The sequence below is a fragment of the Rattus rattus genome, chromosome 16 (assembly GCF_011064425.1).
Source record: "Rattus rattus isolate New Zealand chromosome 16, Rrattus_CSIRO_v1, whole genome shotgun sequence".
Taxonomy (NCBI): Eukaryota; Metazoa; Chordata; class Mammalia; order Rodentia; family Muridae; genus Rattus; species Rattus rattus.
Window position 1 is genome coordinate 16,278,432 of NC_046169.1, and position 16,579 is coordinate 16,295,010.

At 53.5% G+C, this 16,579-nt stretch overlaps 1 protein-coding gene across 1 annotated transcript; it reads left to right on the top strand.

The window, feature by feature from the left end:
* Positions 1-3,700: 3,700 nt before the first annotated feature.
* Positions 3,701-15,048, top strand: Nyap1 (neuronal tyrosine phosphorylated phosphoinositide-3-kinase adaptor 1). Its single transcript, XM_032886754.1, has 7 exons — positions 3,701-4,155; positions 5,414-5,565; positions 7,061-7,416; positions 8,573-10,087; positions 10,970-11,179; positions 12,457-12,566; positions 14,729-15,048. Exons 2-7 carry the CDS (start codon positions 5,498-5,500, stop codon positions 14,978-14,980), a joined length of 2,511 nt encoding a protein of 836 aa, XP_032742645.1. The 5' UTR covers positions 3,701-4,155; positions 5,414-5,497; the 3' UTR covers positions 14,981-15,048.
* Positions 15,049-16,579: the final 1,531 nt, after the last annotated feature.

Genomic DNA, 16,579 nt, shown 5'->3' on the forward strand with positions numbered 1-16,579 from the left:
ATTTTGCTGCAATATTTGGATCTCTCTCTCTCTCTCTCTCTCTCTCTCTCTCTCTCTCTCTCTCTCTCTCTCTCTCTCTCTCTCTCTCTCTCTCTCTCTCTGTGTGTGTGTGTGTGTGTGTGTGTGTGTGTGTGTGTGTGTGTGTATACATCTGGAGGTCAACTTGGAGGAGTCCGTTTTCTCTTCCACTAATAATGTGGGTCCCAGGATGGAATAGTGCCAGCCCTCTGGTTTGCTGGTAAGGCCCTATACCCACTGAGCCATCCTATCTGTCATGCTCCTGTATTGGAAATCAAGCCTCTGATACGGTCTTTCCCTCTCTTAAAAGGGAAAATTGGAGAAGCAGACCATCCAAGAAGGCTGTTGGTGGTAGGACACATGTGTGTGTGTGTGTGTGTGTGTGTGTGTGTGTGTGTGGCATGTGTGCATATGCATTGAGCGGTTGCAACACCTGTGTGTTTGTTAGTGAGAGGGCCACACTGGGTGTCCTACTCAGGGTCTCTCATTGAACGCACAGCTTGGTAGGCATTCAGCAAACCCCAATAATTCTCCCGTCTCTTCTCCACAGCACTGAGGTTATAGGCACACAGGGCTATGCCCGGCTTCTCATGTGACTGCTGAAGATTTGAACTCAGATCCTCATGCTTGAGTAGCAAGGGCTTTTGCCTGCTGAGCCTCTCCTCAGCCCAGGAGAGGCATTGCCACCTTCTCATCTCCGTCTTTATCTGTCCCTCACACAAACACTTAGGTAGACCTGAAGGTGAACTTGCTCACCTATGTTTCCCCACAGTGGCAGGACACCTATGTCCACAGGACTACCCCATAGGTATACCTGAGAACCAATCCCAGCAGGCATAGACTCTTCCCCATTTCCAACCCTTTCCCACCTGTCCCATACTATCACTTCATCATTATAGAGAATCCACACACATATAAAGGGTCTATTCTGCGACTGGAAAAAAAAAAAAAAAAAAAAAAAAACAAGCTCCCAACTGCCATTTTTCTTTCTTGGCACTCAGAAGTGGCTTCTGGGCAAGAGTCTTCCAGCCAGAGCAGGATCTAAAGGCAGCATCTCCTGTCACTCATAGGTTTGGAAGGAGATAGGTTCTAATTAGTTTTATTCAAACAGAAGGGTTCTAGGTGGCTGTGGCAGTGTGCGTCCATGCCTATAATCCCAGATCTTGGGGGATGGCATAGAAGTAGGAGGCTGAAGAGTTCAAGGCCATCCTCAGCTACACGAGATCCTATTTCAACAGCAACAGACAGACAGGAGGAAAAAAAGAAGAAAGAACTGTTGGTTGGTCTGGGAATATAGTTTAGTAGAGTGCTTGCCTCATATAAATAAAGACCAGGGCTCCATCTCTAGCATCGGTAAACTACTGTAAATTACACACCTGTAAACCCAGCACTCTAGAGGGAAGGGTTATTCTTGGGACAGTGAATAAGAGGCTAGCCTGGGCTACATAAGATTCTGCCAAAAAAAAAAAAAAGTAGTTTTTTTCTTTTCTTTTTTTTTTTTTTTTTTTTTTTTTTTTCCCCCCCCCCCCGGAGCTGGGGACCGAACCCAGGGCCTTGCGCTTGCTAGGCAAGCGCTCTACCACTGAGCTAAATCCCCAACCCCAAAAAGTAGTTTTAAGCCTTCACCTTTTCTCAAAGGGAAGAAAGATGGCATGAATGCAGATATTCAAAGAGGGAAACTGAGGCTCAGAAGCATTTCATTGTTTCTCTACGGCAGAATTCAGGTTTCTATGGGGATATCTAGACTCCTTGCTTTGACTCACATAATTTTTTTTTTAAGACAAGGTCTTAATAGCCCAAGCTGGTAGCCAAGTAAATCCTGATTCTTCTTTCACACAACTGAGTCCAAGAATTACAAACGCAGCCACCACACCTGACATTCATGGAAACTTCTCATCACCTTTCTTATCGTGGTAGTCTCGGTGCTCGTGAGTTAACCTAGGCATGCTAGTTCAGTTCAACACTTCACTGTTGAGCTTCGGAACACACTGGCCTTGAACTCAGAGGTCTGCATGCCTCTGCCTTCCAAATGCTGACAAAAGGATGCCCCACTGTGCCCGTCTTACAGTTAATTTGGTGTGTGTGTGTGTGTGTGTGTGTGTGTGTGTGTGTGTGTGTGTGTTTGGATGTGGGAATGTGCCCATTGGTGCAGGTGCCTGACTCTGACTGCCGGGCATCTGACCCTCTGAAGCAGGTATTACAGGGAGTTGTGAGCCACTCAGTGTGGGCGCTGGGAGCTGAGCTCTAGTCTTCTGCAAAAGTAGTATGTGCTTGTTTTTAAGGATAGGTAAATGTTGAAGGGGGGGGGATGGGTGACACACACCTTTAATCCCAGCACTCGGATAGCAGAAGTAGGCAGATCTTTGAATTCTAGGCTGGCCTGGTCTATAGAGTGTGTCCCAGGACAGTCTAGGCTACACAGAGAAACCCTGTACTGACAAACGAAAATCAAACAAAAGCAATTCCTGCCCCTCTCTTGTCTATTTATTCTTTATCTCTTTGTTAAAATTCATCCAGCACTCAGGAGGCAGAGGCAGGTGGATCACTGTGAGTTCCAGACCAATCTTGTCTGCGAACTGAGTTCCACGACAGCCAGGGTTACACGCAGAAAAATCTTGTCTGAAGAAAAAAAACAAACAAACAAAAAACCACACACTCTTTCTTCTCTTGTCGGTCTTTCTTTAGCCATAGTAAAGAATGGCTGTAGTAGCCGGGTCCTGTAGTCCAGGAAACAAGCTTCCCACATACCCTTACTCCTCCAGACTGTATCCCTATATGGGGCTGTTGATTTACAAAGTGCTTACAACCCTCTTCCTTCCTAAGGTCTTTATTTATAGTCTCACGCAGGCCATGTTGGCTTTGAACTTGTGTAGCAGAGGATGACCTTGAACTGAAGGTCCTCTCCATTCCACCTGAGGAATGCTGGGATCACAGGTGTGTACCACAGCGCGCCAGGCCTCCAGTAAGGTTAATCAAGGCAAGTATGACATGAGACACGGCTCAGACAAGCAGTGAGATCTGCTTGAGGCCACATAGCACACCTGCAAAGATTTTGCCGCATTGAAAGCATCCACAGGTACCAGGGATTAGGATGTACATATTTTGCAGGGATCTTTTTTTTTTTTTTTCAGTCCTTGGAGGATACAGCCGAGTTCTCCTCGATGCCAATTTACCCAACCACAAAGCTATGTGTTGAAGCTAATCCAAGCAAGGAATTTGTCAGAGGGCTGATGAGAAAAGGTTAACGGAGGGGAGGGGTGAGGTCACATCCCTAACCACTCCCAAGTAGTGCCCCTGGTGGTCTCCAGTACAGGCCAACCTAGTGCGCACAGATCCTGGCGGGCGGCGCCCACGGAGTCAAAGGTTAGTAAGGGATGACTTGGACCGCGGGGGCGGACGTGCGGAAGACTTTGAGCCCCACACGGTGGAACAAGGTCCGGGCGCCTGGGAGGCTGCAAGGGGAGGAGGCCCAGCACCAAGCCAGCCAATTCTCGTGCCCTCCCCGCACCTAGGGCGGGGTGGCGGGGTGGGGGCACGGCCCGGGGTAGGCCAAGGGAGCACGCCCCCTGCTGAGCAGATGCGATGATCTCGGGGCAGGCGACTCGGAGTCCCTCTGCTCGCCTCACCGCTTGGCAGCACCCAGGGGCCGCAGCCGCAGCCTCCCACCCGGGAGCACTAAGGCGCACGGGGTTCGCGGGTGGGTGCGACCTCCAGGCTCCCGCTGGGGGGCGCCGCTGAGCACCCCGCTCCGCTCTGCTTAGGGATTGGGAGACCCAACCCAGCACAGCACGGCTGAGTAGGGGGCGCGGGTTGGCGAGGACCAGACGCCCGAAGGCTGGGGAGCGGGACTCCCACACCCCAAGACCTTCCTCTCAAGATCCCCTGTACGCTCCGCAGTCCCTGCATCCTCCACCCCAACCTCCTGGTGCAGCGCCGCACCGCCGTTCCCGCTCTGTCCTTGGAGGGTGTGGAAGGGTGGGTTTGGGGCCGGGGGCGGGTCTGGGGGCGGACCCGGAGGCGGGGCTGTCTCTGCGGCAGGGCCCAGTTCAGCTCCCCCGGTCTCTCTCTGTCTCTCCTCCTCCCTCCTCCTGCTCCGGGCGGAGCCCGGCATGGGGGGGCCGGCGCCCGGCAGGCCAGGTACGGTGATGTAGAAACTGGGGAGGCTTCATGCGGGGAGGTGGTGATGGGGGCACTAGGGGTAGGGAGGATTGGCGGGGCGAGAGGCGGAGACACCCAGGGTAGCAGGACAAGGGGAAGAGGAGGGGGTGCCCCGGGAACCTGGGGCCCTTGGATGGAAAGGGGGGGGGATGAAGCAGGCCAGGTTTGGAACAAACTGGGGAAGGAGGAGGACGGCTGTGAGGAGGGGCTCCAGGGAGGAGACGTGGAGCTGAAGGCGAAAGGGGGAGAGTGTGTTTGGGGGAAGGGACGCAAAGCGCAGGTATGGAGGCCGCAGCACAGAAGGTTGCTATGGGGCCAGGCTGGAGACCCCCGCCCCCGCCAGGGTGGGATTCAGGGGCGGGACTACTAGGGGGAAGCCGGGGTTCTCCCAAATCCTGGAGCAGACAGAAGGTAGATTGATTTGGGCTATCAGCAAGAGGAGGGAGGCAGAAACCATTGCCGAGGGACCAGAGAGCTCAAATAGAGGTGGACGGAGGTCCAGGCCCAGGATTGGAAAAGCGGGGACTCCAGAGAGTGAAGGTAGATGGACGGGTGGGATTTTAGTTATCCAACTCAGTATCGCCATCCTTCCTTCAGCATCCCCACCCTGTCCTGATGAACCCCCCACTAAACCTCGGGGCCCAAAAGAGGGTAGCAAGCCTAACTGCCCCCCCACCTTGGTTGGGTGTGATGTACGCAAGTAGGCCCCGAGCACAACTTGTCTGAAGGTGTGGCCAATTTCATAGCAGATTTGTGTGCTAGAGGTCTGTGTGTATCGGTGGGTGTGTCTGTGGGTGTTTATGTCTGTGTGTTTGTTGTTCCTGGGTTTGTGTTTACCTGTGCCCCTTTATGTCTGTCCCCTGTTTGTAGATCTAAGTCTGTCGCTGGTGGTGTGTCTAAATATGCTGTGTCCCTACAGAGTTGCTGTATGCTTGAGAGGTCTGTCTGTGGTGGTTCAGGATATATTTACACAGAATGGGAATCTGTGTCAACCTGATCTCTCAGTGTCTGTGGCTCCAAACACCTTTGTCAGGGTGTGTGATTCCGGACACACACACACACACACACTTCTATGGCTGGCTGGATGGGAGGGGTCCCCTAAGCTGTACTGGAAATTCTGTGCCTGTGTTTTCCTCTTCTGAAGACCCAAATCATGTCTCTGCTCCTCTTTCTCTTTTTCATTCCTCCCTCCCCAACCATATCTTCCTTTTTCTCTCCACCCATTCCCTTTATCAAGTGGATCCGGGACCCAGGGAGGGCCGCCCCCCGGGCCTGGTGGCATTAAGCAGGGCCCCTCAGCCCCCACCTCTTGCCCCACGACATGAACCTTCTCTACCGAAAAACCAAGCTGGAGTGGAGACAGCACAAAGAAGAGGAGGCCAAAAGGAGGTAAGGCTGAGCCCTCGACTGTCCCACCCATGGCCTGTTGCACTCGGACCTGCCCCTTTTGCTTAGCCACAGCCCTTGCTGGGCTCGTCAGCTTTGTCATCGAAGACAGTTCTTTTCCCCAGATTTTCTGTTTAGCTGCAAATGCACATGCTTGGTCCCAGCCTTGTCCCTGCCTTCGGGAGACGGGGTAGCCAGAGTGGTGACTTCCGGCTTTGAGAACCTTAGTGGCTTGTCCCCATGCCTAGGGGCCCCCGAGTCCCCCCTTCCTGACTCTTTTCTCTGTTATTTTTGAGAACTGGCTGCTGGTTTTCCCCTTGTCACCTGACCTTGGAAAGGGCAGGCCCCACCATCCTCACAGGGTCCAGGGGGAGGGTCATTTTAGGGACCTCAAAGAGCATTTATGTCATCCCCTACCAGTCTCCTATTGGAGTGACTAAATGACAGAGAGGGTGTGTGTGTGTGTGTGTGTGTGTGTGTGTGTGTGTGTGTGTGTGTGTGTTTTATAGGCTAAGTATTGCAGAAGAGTCAGGTGGAGTCCCCATGCCCCTCCTCCTTGCGTCTCCACCAACCCTTTCTCCTGACCTCCGAGGAGCCCACGCTGTTTCCCCCATTTCCTCTTCCCTCTTCTCTTCCCTCTTGACTACACAGCCTCTTGGAGCCTGAGTCAGAAGCACCTCCCCGCTCTCTCCATCCCTCCTCGAAACTGTGGGGTTTAATTCTTGCTGTTAATTAGATTAATCAGAGCGATCACTACAGCGATCTCTCCCTAATAAAGGGTTAGTAGACAGGGCCTTAATGAGAGCCCACCCCACAGCGGCTTCTCCCCTCTTCGCTGCCAGCCGCCCCCCCTTCACTCACCCAGAGGAGAACTCGGGGACAGAGAAAGGGAATAGAAGTGAGCTGAAGAGGCTGACAGAGAGAGGGCAGCAGAGAGAGAGAGAGAGAGAGAGAGAGAGAGAGAGAGAGAGAGAGATGCTCTGATGATTCAGACATCACACCCTGCCTCTGGGAGAAGAGACCTGTGGTGTGACAGAGGCCACTGTACATAATACCTGGGCATGAAGAGAGGCTAGACGCCAGGTGGGCCAGCATGTGCAAGGAGCCACAGTGACAGGTGTGGCTGTTTGTCAGGTGGCTGTTGCCTGGATTGTACCTTTTTCCACATAACAGGCTGTGGACTAGTTAGGTGGTCAGTTGGCACCAGGGACACTGTCTTATATATACACCATTTCTTTCATTTCTGACATTATATGCTGTCCCTGACCCTAACCCATTGCCTGGCTTTTCTAAAATCCAAAGAATCTACCTGAAAACATTCCTACCTTAACCCTTCAGATGTCCCTGCGACAGGCTCCTATCTGCCTCACTGGGTAACACAGTTGTTGTACTCTTGAAAATGTTCTGTGCTCCTGAGATGGAGGATGGCAAGGTAGAGAGGCTTGCCGTCTAGAGGCTTGCCGTCTAACTTCTGCCCCGTCCTGTGTTCTCTCCCTAGCTCCAGTAAGGAAGCAGCCCCCACAGGCCCGGTGGGGTCTGGGGCTGTCCCAGGGCCTGGGGTTCGAGTGCGGGACATTGCCTCGCTTCGACGGTCTCTCAGGATGGGTTTCATGACAATGCCCGCGTCCCAGGAACACACCCCTCACCCCTGCCGAAGCGCCATGGCCCCACGCTCGCTCTCCTGCCACTCGGTGGGCAGCATGGACAGTGTGGGTGGTGGGCCTGGAGGAGGTGGAGGAGGGCTCCTGGAGGACAGTAGCACCCGGAGACCCCCAGCTAAGCCACGGAGACACCCCAGCACCAAGCTCAGTATGGCAGGATCAGGGGCAGAGACACCGCCTAGTAAGAAAGCAGGTGAGACGACCACCCTGTTCCCCATTCACCCTGTTCCCCATCCACCCTGTTCCCCATCCCTCTTCAGAGGAAGCTGGCAACAGCAGGAACCATTCCAGCCAGGGGGTGGGTGGGGTGGGGGGTTGGCTCTGGGAGGGTTCATTCAGGCAAAAGCCAAGGAAGTGGAAGGTTCCATTCCCAAAGAAATGGGGGGTTTCTTTTGGATGGACCTCAGATGAACCATTCAAGGACAGGAGACACTCCCTAAAAAGCAGCTGTTAGGAAATGACCCAAAGGTGAGGAGGAACTGCGGATTCTGGAGTTGGTAGGCAGCTGAGGTAGGAATTGTAAGATTATAGCTTATGATGTGTGGTGAGACCCAGTCTCAAAAAAAAAAAAAAAAAAAGCAAAAGTAAACCAACCAACAAAGCCTGGACCCTGGTGATCAACCTTAATCCTAGTGCCCTGAACTACATATGGAATTCTAGGCTAGCCAAGGCTACATGGCGAGACCCTGTCTCAAACAAACAAAACAGGAAGGAGGGAAGGAAGGAAGGACGGACAGATGGACGGACTGTGGACTGCCTTATAGAAAAGAAATTTACTGGACTCTGAGTTGTGGAAAAAAATGAATAGTCAAATATGTCCTTGAAGTTGGGTCAAGAGATTAGAAAGGAATTTTCCCCCTTTATTATGAAATGAAAGGCTACTCTGGGCAACTTAGAAATCCTATCTTAAAAGAGAAAAAAAATCAGGAAAAAAAACTGGGGATGTATTTCAAAAGTAGAGCCCACTTGCCTAGAATCCCCAGGGAGGGGCTGGGGGCGTGGCTCAGTGGTAGAGCCCCTGCCTAGAATCCCCAGGGAGGGGCTGGGGGCGTGGCTCAGTGGTAGAGCCCCTGCCTAGAATCCCCCAGTGAGGGGCTGGGGGCGTGGTTCAGTGGTAGAGCCCCTGCCTAGAATCCCCCAGTGAGGGGTTGGGGGCGTGGCACAGTGGTAGAGCCCCTGCCTAGAATCCCCTAGTGAGGGGCTGGGGGCGTGGCTCAGTGGTAGAGCCCCTGCCTAGAATCCCCCAGTGAGGGGCTGGGGGCGTGGCTCAGTGGTAGAGCACTTACCCGGCTTGTTAGGTGCTCTATTCCATAAGCTCCATTTCTTTTTTCTTTTCCCCACCCTTTTAGGCTCCCAGAAGCCAACCCCTGAGTGCCGTGAGTCCAGCCGGAAGGTTCCTCCACAGAAACCCAGGCGAAGCCCCAATACCCAGCTGTCTGTGTCCTTCGATGAGTCTTGTGCCCCAGCCCCATCTCCTCGAGGGGGGAACCTGCCCTTGCAACGCCTCAGTAGGGCTTCTCGAATAGCTGGAGACCTGGATGCAGGTGCCCAGGAAGAAGAGCCCGTGTACATTGAGATGGTAGGGGATGTCTTTCGTGGAGGAGGACGAAGTGGAGGAGGTCTGACGGGACCTCCTCTTGGAAGTGGAGGTCCAACCCCACCAGCTGCGGCCGATTCGGACTCTGAAGACAGTGAGGCTATATATGAAGAGATGAAGTACCCTCTGCCTGAAGAGACGGGAGATGGCAGGGCTAACGGGCCTCCTCCATTGACGGCACCCTCCCCTCCACAACAGCCTCATGTCCTCCAGCCTCACCCCCACCCCCATCGCCGTCCAGCTTCAGCCCTCCCAAGCCGGAGGGATGGGACACCCACCAAGACCACTCCTTGTGAAATACCCCCACCCTTTCCCAACCTCCTTCAGCATCGGCCTCCACTTCTGGCCTTCCCTCAAGCCAAGTCTGCTTCACGAGCCCCTGGCGATGGGGTCTCGAGGCTTCCGGTTCTTTGCCACTCCAAGGAGTCAGCCGGTTCCACCCCAGCTCCCCAAGTGCCTGCACGAGAGCGGGAGACACCTCCCCTGCCGCCTCCCCCTCCTGCTGCCAACCTGCTATTGCTGGGACCCTCAGGCCGAGCCCGGAGCCACTCAACACCGTTGCCACCCCAGGGCTCTGGCCAGACCCGGGGAGAGCGGGAGCTCCCCAACTCTCACAGCATGATCTGCCCCAAGGCAGCAGGGGTACCGGCAGCCCACCCTGCCCCAGCAGCCTTGCTCCCCGGGCCCCCCAAGGACAAGGCCGTGTCATACACCATGGTGTATTCTGCAGTAAAAGTAACAACACACTCGGTCCTGCCAGCTGGTCCACCCCTGGGTGTTGGAGAGCCAAAGACGGAGGAGATCTCAGTTCTTCACGGAATGCTGTGTGCCAGTTCGAGGCCCCCTGTCCCAGGGAAATCCAGCCCCCACAGCGGGGCTATGGGTTCAGCGGCCGGGGTCCTCCACCACCGCAGCTGCCTGGCCTCCCCCCACAGCCTTCCGGATCCAACTGCAGGCCCCCTGACCCCCCTCTGGACCTACCCAGCCACAGCAGCTGGGCTCAAGAGACCCCCTGCCTATGACAGTCTCAAGGCTGGGGGGGTGCTGAGTAAGGGCTGTGGAATGGGGGCGCCATCCCCCATGGTCAAGATCCAGCTACAAGAGCAAGGGACCGATGGGGGCGCCTTTGCTAGCATCTCCTGTGCCCATGTTATCGCCAGCGCGGGGACACCAGAAGAGGAAGAAGAGATGGGTGCCACATTTGGGGCAGGCTGGGCTCTGCAGAGGAAGGTCCTATATGGAGGACGGAAAGCGAAGGAAGTGGACAGTGAGTGAGGAGCCGAGACCGGTGTGGGATGCTGCTAATGGTTTGGCAAAAATTATGGTTGGGGTAAATTTTGAAGGAGGGTATTTAGAATCTACAGGCCTATTGTCCTGACTTGGAAAGTTTTCTGGGAGACCAGAAAGATGGGGATGGGGAGCAGACGGATGGAGCAGGAAGACGTCTCCAAATATGTTCAGGAAAAGAAGGTAGGAAGGGCTGGGATAGAGGCTGAGGTAGAATCCGGACTCATCCTGCTCCACCCTCTGCCCCTCCCTTCCTCGGGCTGCAAGGGTGTGTGTTTGTGAGTGTGTGCACACTAGGAGCTAAACACAGCTGCCTCCCAGCCATTACCATGGCAACCTATCCAGACAGGAGTGAGAGGAGAGGGAGGCCCCTACCGTTGCCAGGCAACGCAATGCTCTGCCAGGTCTGCTCTCAGAGATGGGCTTAGTTCACATCCAGCCCTTCCCCCAACTCCATACACTCAATGGTCCCCCCACTGCCTCTTTGGGATCTGAATTTGGGATTCTCTCCCTATTGAGAGTCAGCGCCCCTGTTTCCCAGGGTGTTCATTCTAACCCTATCTGGACCTGGAGAGGTTTCAAAGCGAAAGCCCCAAAAGGTTTTTCTGAACACAGTACATAAATGTGCACTTATATATGATTCTGAGCCCCGGGGATAGGAACAATGGGTAGAAGGTGGCAGGCCTGGGTCTAGCGTGTGTGTGTGTGTGTGTGTGTGTGTGTGTGTGTGTGTGTGTGTGTGTTGGGGGAATGAGAGGCAGATCCTTTCCCATCTCTGTTGTAATTTGCAGAAGGGCCACCCATGTTGAGGATCGAGGCCCCTCCCCATGCAGACACTGAGCTTTTTTTGTTGTTGTCACAGCAGAAGAGGACGGTGCCCGGGCCTGGAATGGCAGCACAGAAGGTCCAGGCAAAGTCGAGCATGAGGACAGGGGCTCTGTGGCATCAGGGATTCCTGTGAGGAGCCAGGGGGCAGAGGGTCTGCTGGCCAGGATCCACCATGATCGAGGAGGGAGCCGCACAGCGCTGCCAGTCCCTTGCCAGACTTTCCCAGCCTGCCACCGGAATGGAGGTGACACCTTGCCCTCATACTCCATATACAGAGATGGGTGGGTCAGGAATTCTCCAGGGTCTACCTTGGACTGCCCTGCCTGACACACTATCAACTCCATGTCTACCTTTGAAAAATATTTCTTGTAATTTGAATGGAACACAAGCTCCCACAGGGCAAGCTGCTCTACCACTAATCCATGCTTCTGCCCCCCTCACTGGTAAATTCCAGGCAGGGGCTCCACCACTGAGCCTCGCCCCCCCCAGCCCCTCACTGGTAAATTCAGGCAGGGGGCTCCACCACTGAGCCTCGCCCCCAGCCCCTCACTGGGGGATTCTAGGCAGGGGCTCTACCACTGAGCCACGCCCCCAGCCCCTCACTGGGGGATTCTAGGCAGGGGCTCTACCACTGAGCCACGCCCCCAGCCCCTCACTGGGGGATTCTAGGCAGGGGCTCTACCACTGAGTCACACCCCAGCCCCTCACTGGGGGATTCTAGGCAGGGGCTCTACCACTGAGTCACACCCCAGCCCCTCACTGGGGATTCAGGCAGGGGCTCACCACTGAGCCCCCGCCCCCAGCCCCTCACTGGTAAATTCTAGGCAGGGGCTCACCACTGAGCCTCGCCCCCAGCCCCTCACTGGGGGATTCTAGGCAGGGGCTCTACCACTGAGCCACGCCCCAGATCCTCCCTGGGGGATTCTAGGCAGGGGCTCTACCACTGAGCCACACCCCAGCCCCTCACTGGGGGATTCTAGGCAGGGGCTCTACCACTGAGCCACGCCCCCAGCCCCTCACTGGGGGATTCTAGGCAGGGGCTCTACCACTGAGTCACACCCCAGCCCCTCACTGGGGGATTCTAGGCAGGGGCTCACCACTGAGTCACACCCCAGCCCTCACTGGGGGATTCTAGGCAGGGCTCTACCACTGAGCCACACCCCAGTCCCTCACTGGAGGATTCTAGGCAGGGGCTCTACCACTGAGCCACGCCCCCAGCCCCTCACTGGGGATTCTAGGCAGATGCTCTACCACTGAGCCACGCCCCCAGCCCCTCACTGGGGGATTCTAGGCAGGGGCTCTACCACTGAGCCACGCCCCCAGCCCCTCCCTGGGGGACTCTAGGCAGGGGCTCTACTACTGAGCTACATGCCCAACCTAAAGACCTTTATCTTAACACTGTATCTCCATCTCATCCCTTCTTTGATGAGGCAGGGGACCGGTTGGCCCACAGCCTCCTCTGGGAGGTGAGGGACTAGGCATCTGTGGGTCTCTCTTCTCATCTTTGGTTTTTGGGCCTAGATTTCACAGGAGGGTACCGCCTGGGCCGTTCTGCCTCCACCTCTGGAGTCCGTCAGGCTGCACTCCATACCCCTCGGCCCTGCAGCCAGCCCAGGGATGCCCTGAGCCAGGTAAGATCTGGTCTTTGTTTTATCTTTGAAGGAGCAGATAGAAAACAAGGCTTGGATGTAAAAAGGAAAGATAGACACTTACTTACTCATGGTATTCTGTGATCTCAGAGGCTAAGACAAGAATTCATCTAGAGTTGAAGGCCAACAATCCTGTCTCAAAATACTAAATTGAAAAGCAAATTAATAAGTAAGAGATCAGGGCAAATACCTATAATCCCAGCTTGGGATGTGGAAGGAGGGGGATTGGGAGTTCAAGGTCCTCCTCCCTATTGAAAAGAAAGAAATGGGGCGGAGAGATGGCCAACCAGTTACAAGCATGTTCTCTTGCAGAGGACCTGAGTTCAATTCCCAGCACCCACATTGTACAGTTCACAACTGTCTGTAACTCCAGCTCCAGGGGATTTGGTGTTCTCTTCTGGCCTCTAAGGCCACACACACAGCACATACGCATGCAGACACATACACAAATAAATGGGAAAAAAATCGTAAAAAAAAAAAAAAAAAGTGGGCTGTGAAATGGTTTAATGGGTGAAGGTGCTTGCGGCCAAGCCTGATGACCTGGGTTTGAGCCTGGGAACCTACACAGGAAGGGGAGAAGTGACTCTCAGAAGTTGCCCTCCGACCTCCTTGAACTGTGGCTGTGTCATCACAAGAGGAGTGAAATAGTTTTTTGTTTTTGTTTTTTTTTTTTAAATGGAGTTAGTAAATACGCAGGAAAGAAAAATGAACAGAAAAAAGAAAGCAAAGAAAAGCAAGTCAGTTGGGAGACTGACCAGTATGACCTGCACGGGCTGAGGGGGACAGGGACTGAGGGCAGGGAGGCTAATAGCTTCCTTGATGGGCTACTTGGTTACGTGCTTACAGAAGTGGGGTCCCGGGTGGCGGCAAATCTGGGAGTGACTTGTCTACCAGGTATCTTCAGAAGTTTAGGAAAAGACCCCTTTCTATATCAAATTTGAAAATTTCATGTCTGGTCTAGAAAGGCTAGCTTTTAGTTTAGTTTTTGTTGTTATTGTCCTTGTCATTGTCATTGTCGTTGTCATTGTCATTGTCATTGTTAGTGTTTCAGGACAAACTCCGTCCTGAAGGTCACTCTGTAGACCACGCTGGCCTAGACCTCAGAGATCCACTGGCCTCTGCTTCCCAGTGCTGGGATCAAAGCCGTGTGCCACCACAACCTGATATTTGCTCTTTTTTTAAAAATTTATTTATTTATTATATATAAGTACACTGTAGCTGTCTTCAGACACGCCAGAAGAGAGCATCAGATCCCATTACAGATGGTTGTGAGCCACCATGTGGTTGCTGGGATTTGAACTCAGGACCTCTGGAAGAGCTGTCAGTGCTCTTAACCACTAAGCCATCTTTCCAGCCTGATATTTGCTCTTTTTTAAAAATTTATCTATCTATCTATCTATCTATCTATCTATCTATCTATCTATCTATCTATCTATCTATCTATGCATGCAGAGTCATATAGCCCTGGCTCGTGCAGATCAGGCTAGCCTTTAACTCATGGAAATCTACCTACCTCTGCCTCCCAAGTACTGGAATTAAAAGCTGTGATTCAATGCATAGCCCAGCTTTTGTGTTAGAGCGTTTCACGAATATATTCCAGAGTGGCCTCCAACTCCCTGTGTAGCTGAGGACGAGTTTGGTCCCACTCCCAGAACACTGGGATTACAAGAATGAGCCTCAAGGCCTGATTTAGGAGGGGCTGGGCATTCGAAGCCGGGCTTGGTGAGTGCTAGACAAGCACTCTTTATCATCACCTGTTCTGTCAGCGACATTCCTAGCACCATAAGATCTTTTATTCTTCTAAGTTAAATATGTTCCTTGATAATTTCATATGCATATTATGCATTTTGATTATATGCTCACCCCCACCCAGTCTCTCTCCCACTCCCGAGCTTGCCCACATTTGTGTCTTTTTGTTTTGTTGGAAGACAGGTCTTTAAAGGGCTCCTTCCTCAGGGCCAGGCAAGTCTAGTCTAACACAAAGTGCCTTACTGGGGAAAGGGTGCCCAAGGTAGAACCCTGTGCCCACCACACCCACAGCCTGGGAGAGTGTTTGCTTCTGAGGTAGGTCGTTGGTTTGATCACAAGGTCCTTGACCCACCCTGTGCCACATATTTTTTTCTCTCTGGGGGCTCCCTACACAGACACACCCTGTGCTGCCCCTGCCCCTGCCACCCCAGCCGGCCCGGGAGCGCGATGGCAAACTTCTAGAGGTGATCGAGCGCAAACGCTGCGTGTGCAAGGAGATCAAGGCACGCCACCGTCCCGACCGGGGGCTCTGCAAGCAAGAGAGCATGCCTATCCTCCCCAGCTGGCGGCGGGGCCCTGAACCCCGCAAGTCTGGTACCCCGCCCTGCCGGCGGCAGCACACGGTCCTCTGGGACACTGCCATCTGAGGAATACAGGGGCGGCTGGGACGCCTGGATTGGGAGGGGAGGGGCCTACCCAGGTCTACTTGAGACTGGAGAAGTGGGAGAAAAGGTTCCTACTAGGCCCATCATGGGGGGCTTGGGGTGCCAGCAGCAGCCCAAGCAATTTGGGGGAGGAGGAGGGTTTGCTTGACGTTGGCAGGAAGAGTGTAGACTCCTCTTGAAGTGAAGGCCAAGGTGGAGATCTCCATGGGGAAAGTAGGGAAGGGTTTGGAAGAAGCTGGGGGTGGGGCACATAGGAGACCGACTGGAGTAACAGGGAAAACTAGCTCTTTTATTGAGAGCCTGGGGGAGTGGGGAAGGGTATTTATTTTGCTATTTATTTTAGTCTGGAGGGCAATTCTGGGCCCTTCTGACCTACTCCTGAGCAGGAGGTGGAGACCCAAGGCTAAATTTGCACTCTCCCCAAGGCCAGTGCCTGAAGACCTCTGCTATCCTTGCCCAGCCAAAGGGAGGGAGGAATGCGGCTGCTTTCGGAGCAGAGTCAGAAGGCAGAGAGGCCCAGACAGTGACAGTATTTATAGTTTTCCCAGAATTTGGTAGTGAGTGTGGTCTGCTGTAAAACAGGCATTTTATTTAGTTCTGGGGTAAGGGTCTAGCCAGGGATGGGTGGGATGTTTGGGGAAGAGGGAGAACTTAAGTGGGTGGAGGGGGGAGCGGGGTATTTATTTAAATTAAAAAAAAAAAGAGCTGTCAGGAACTTTTTAAATTCCTTTCTTTTCAGAATAATATATTAAAAGACTCATGATCCTAGAGCTGGCTTCTTATATTCCCCCCACACCTTCTGTGTGCTCTGTCTTTTATACATGCTCCTTTTCCCACAATGCCCTGGGTGGGTGGGAGTCCAAGGTGTCACGGGGAGCCGCCATGACCAGTCACAAAGAAAGGCAGTCTCCAGTAAGTGGGAATTCCATTATGCTACCCCTTCCTTAAGTTCCTCGTGTGTGTGTGTGTGTGTGTGTGTGTGTGTGTGTGTGTGTGTGTGTACTTGCGTGTGCCCCCTAGCATGTGCATCATGTGTTTGCATGTGTGTACCCAAGTATGGAGGTCAGAGATGGATCTCGGGGATCTGCCTGTTTCCAACCAGAATTACAGAATTTTCACTTGGAGGCTTGGAATCCAAACATCCGTTGAGCCATCCCCCAGACTCCAGTCACCCCATTTTCCCTGAGCATCTGCTGTGTCCCTGACAGTGTACTGATGCAGAATGCCCAGACTGTGAGGTTGGTATTCTGTTGATCTTGCAGTCTACTCTGGGAGCCGGAACTCCCAGGCTCCAATAGACACTGATGCAGGGCTGACAGAGAGAGAAAGAGGTGTTGGTCATCTAGGAACACTAATAGATCAGCTAAGAAGGCTGGGGATGTAAGACTGCAGTAGCTCTCCCAGGGAAGGGGTTCACAGGCATGGCTCAGCAGTAGAGTTCTTATCCAGTATCTCCCGGTGAGTGGCTTAGCATTTGTCTAAGTTTATTGCAAGCCTAAGGGTTCGATCACCTGTACCACGGATAATAAATAATGGTGAGGCATCATGTAGAGTACAAACAGATCGATGGCAGTGCTCTGC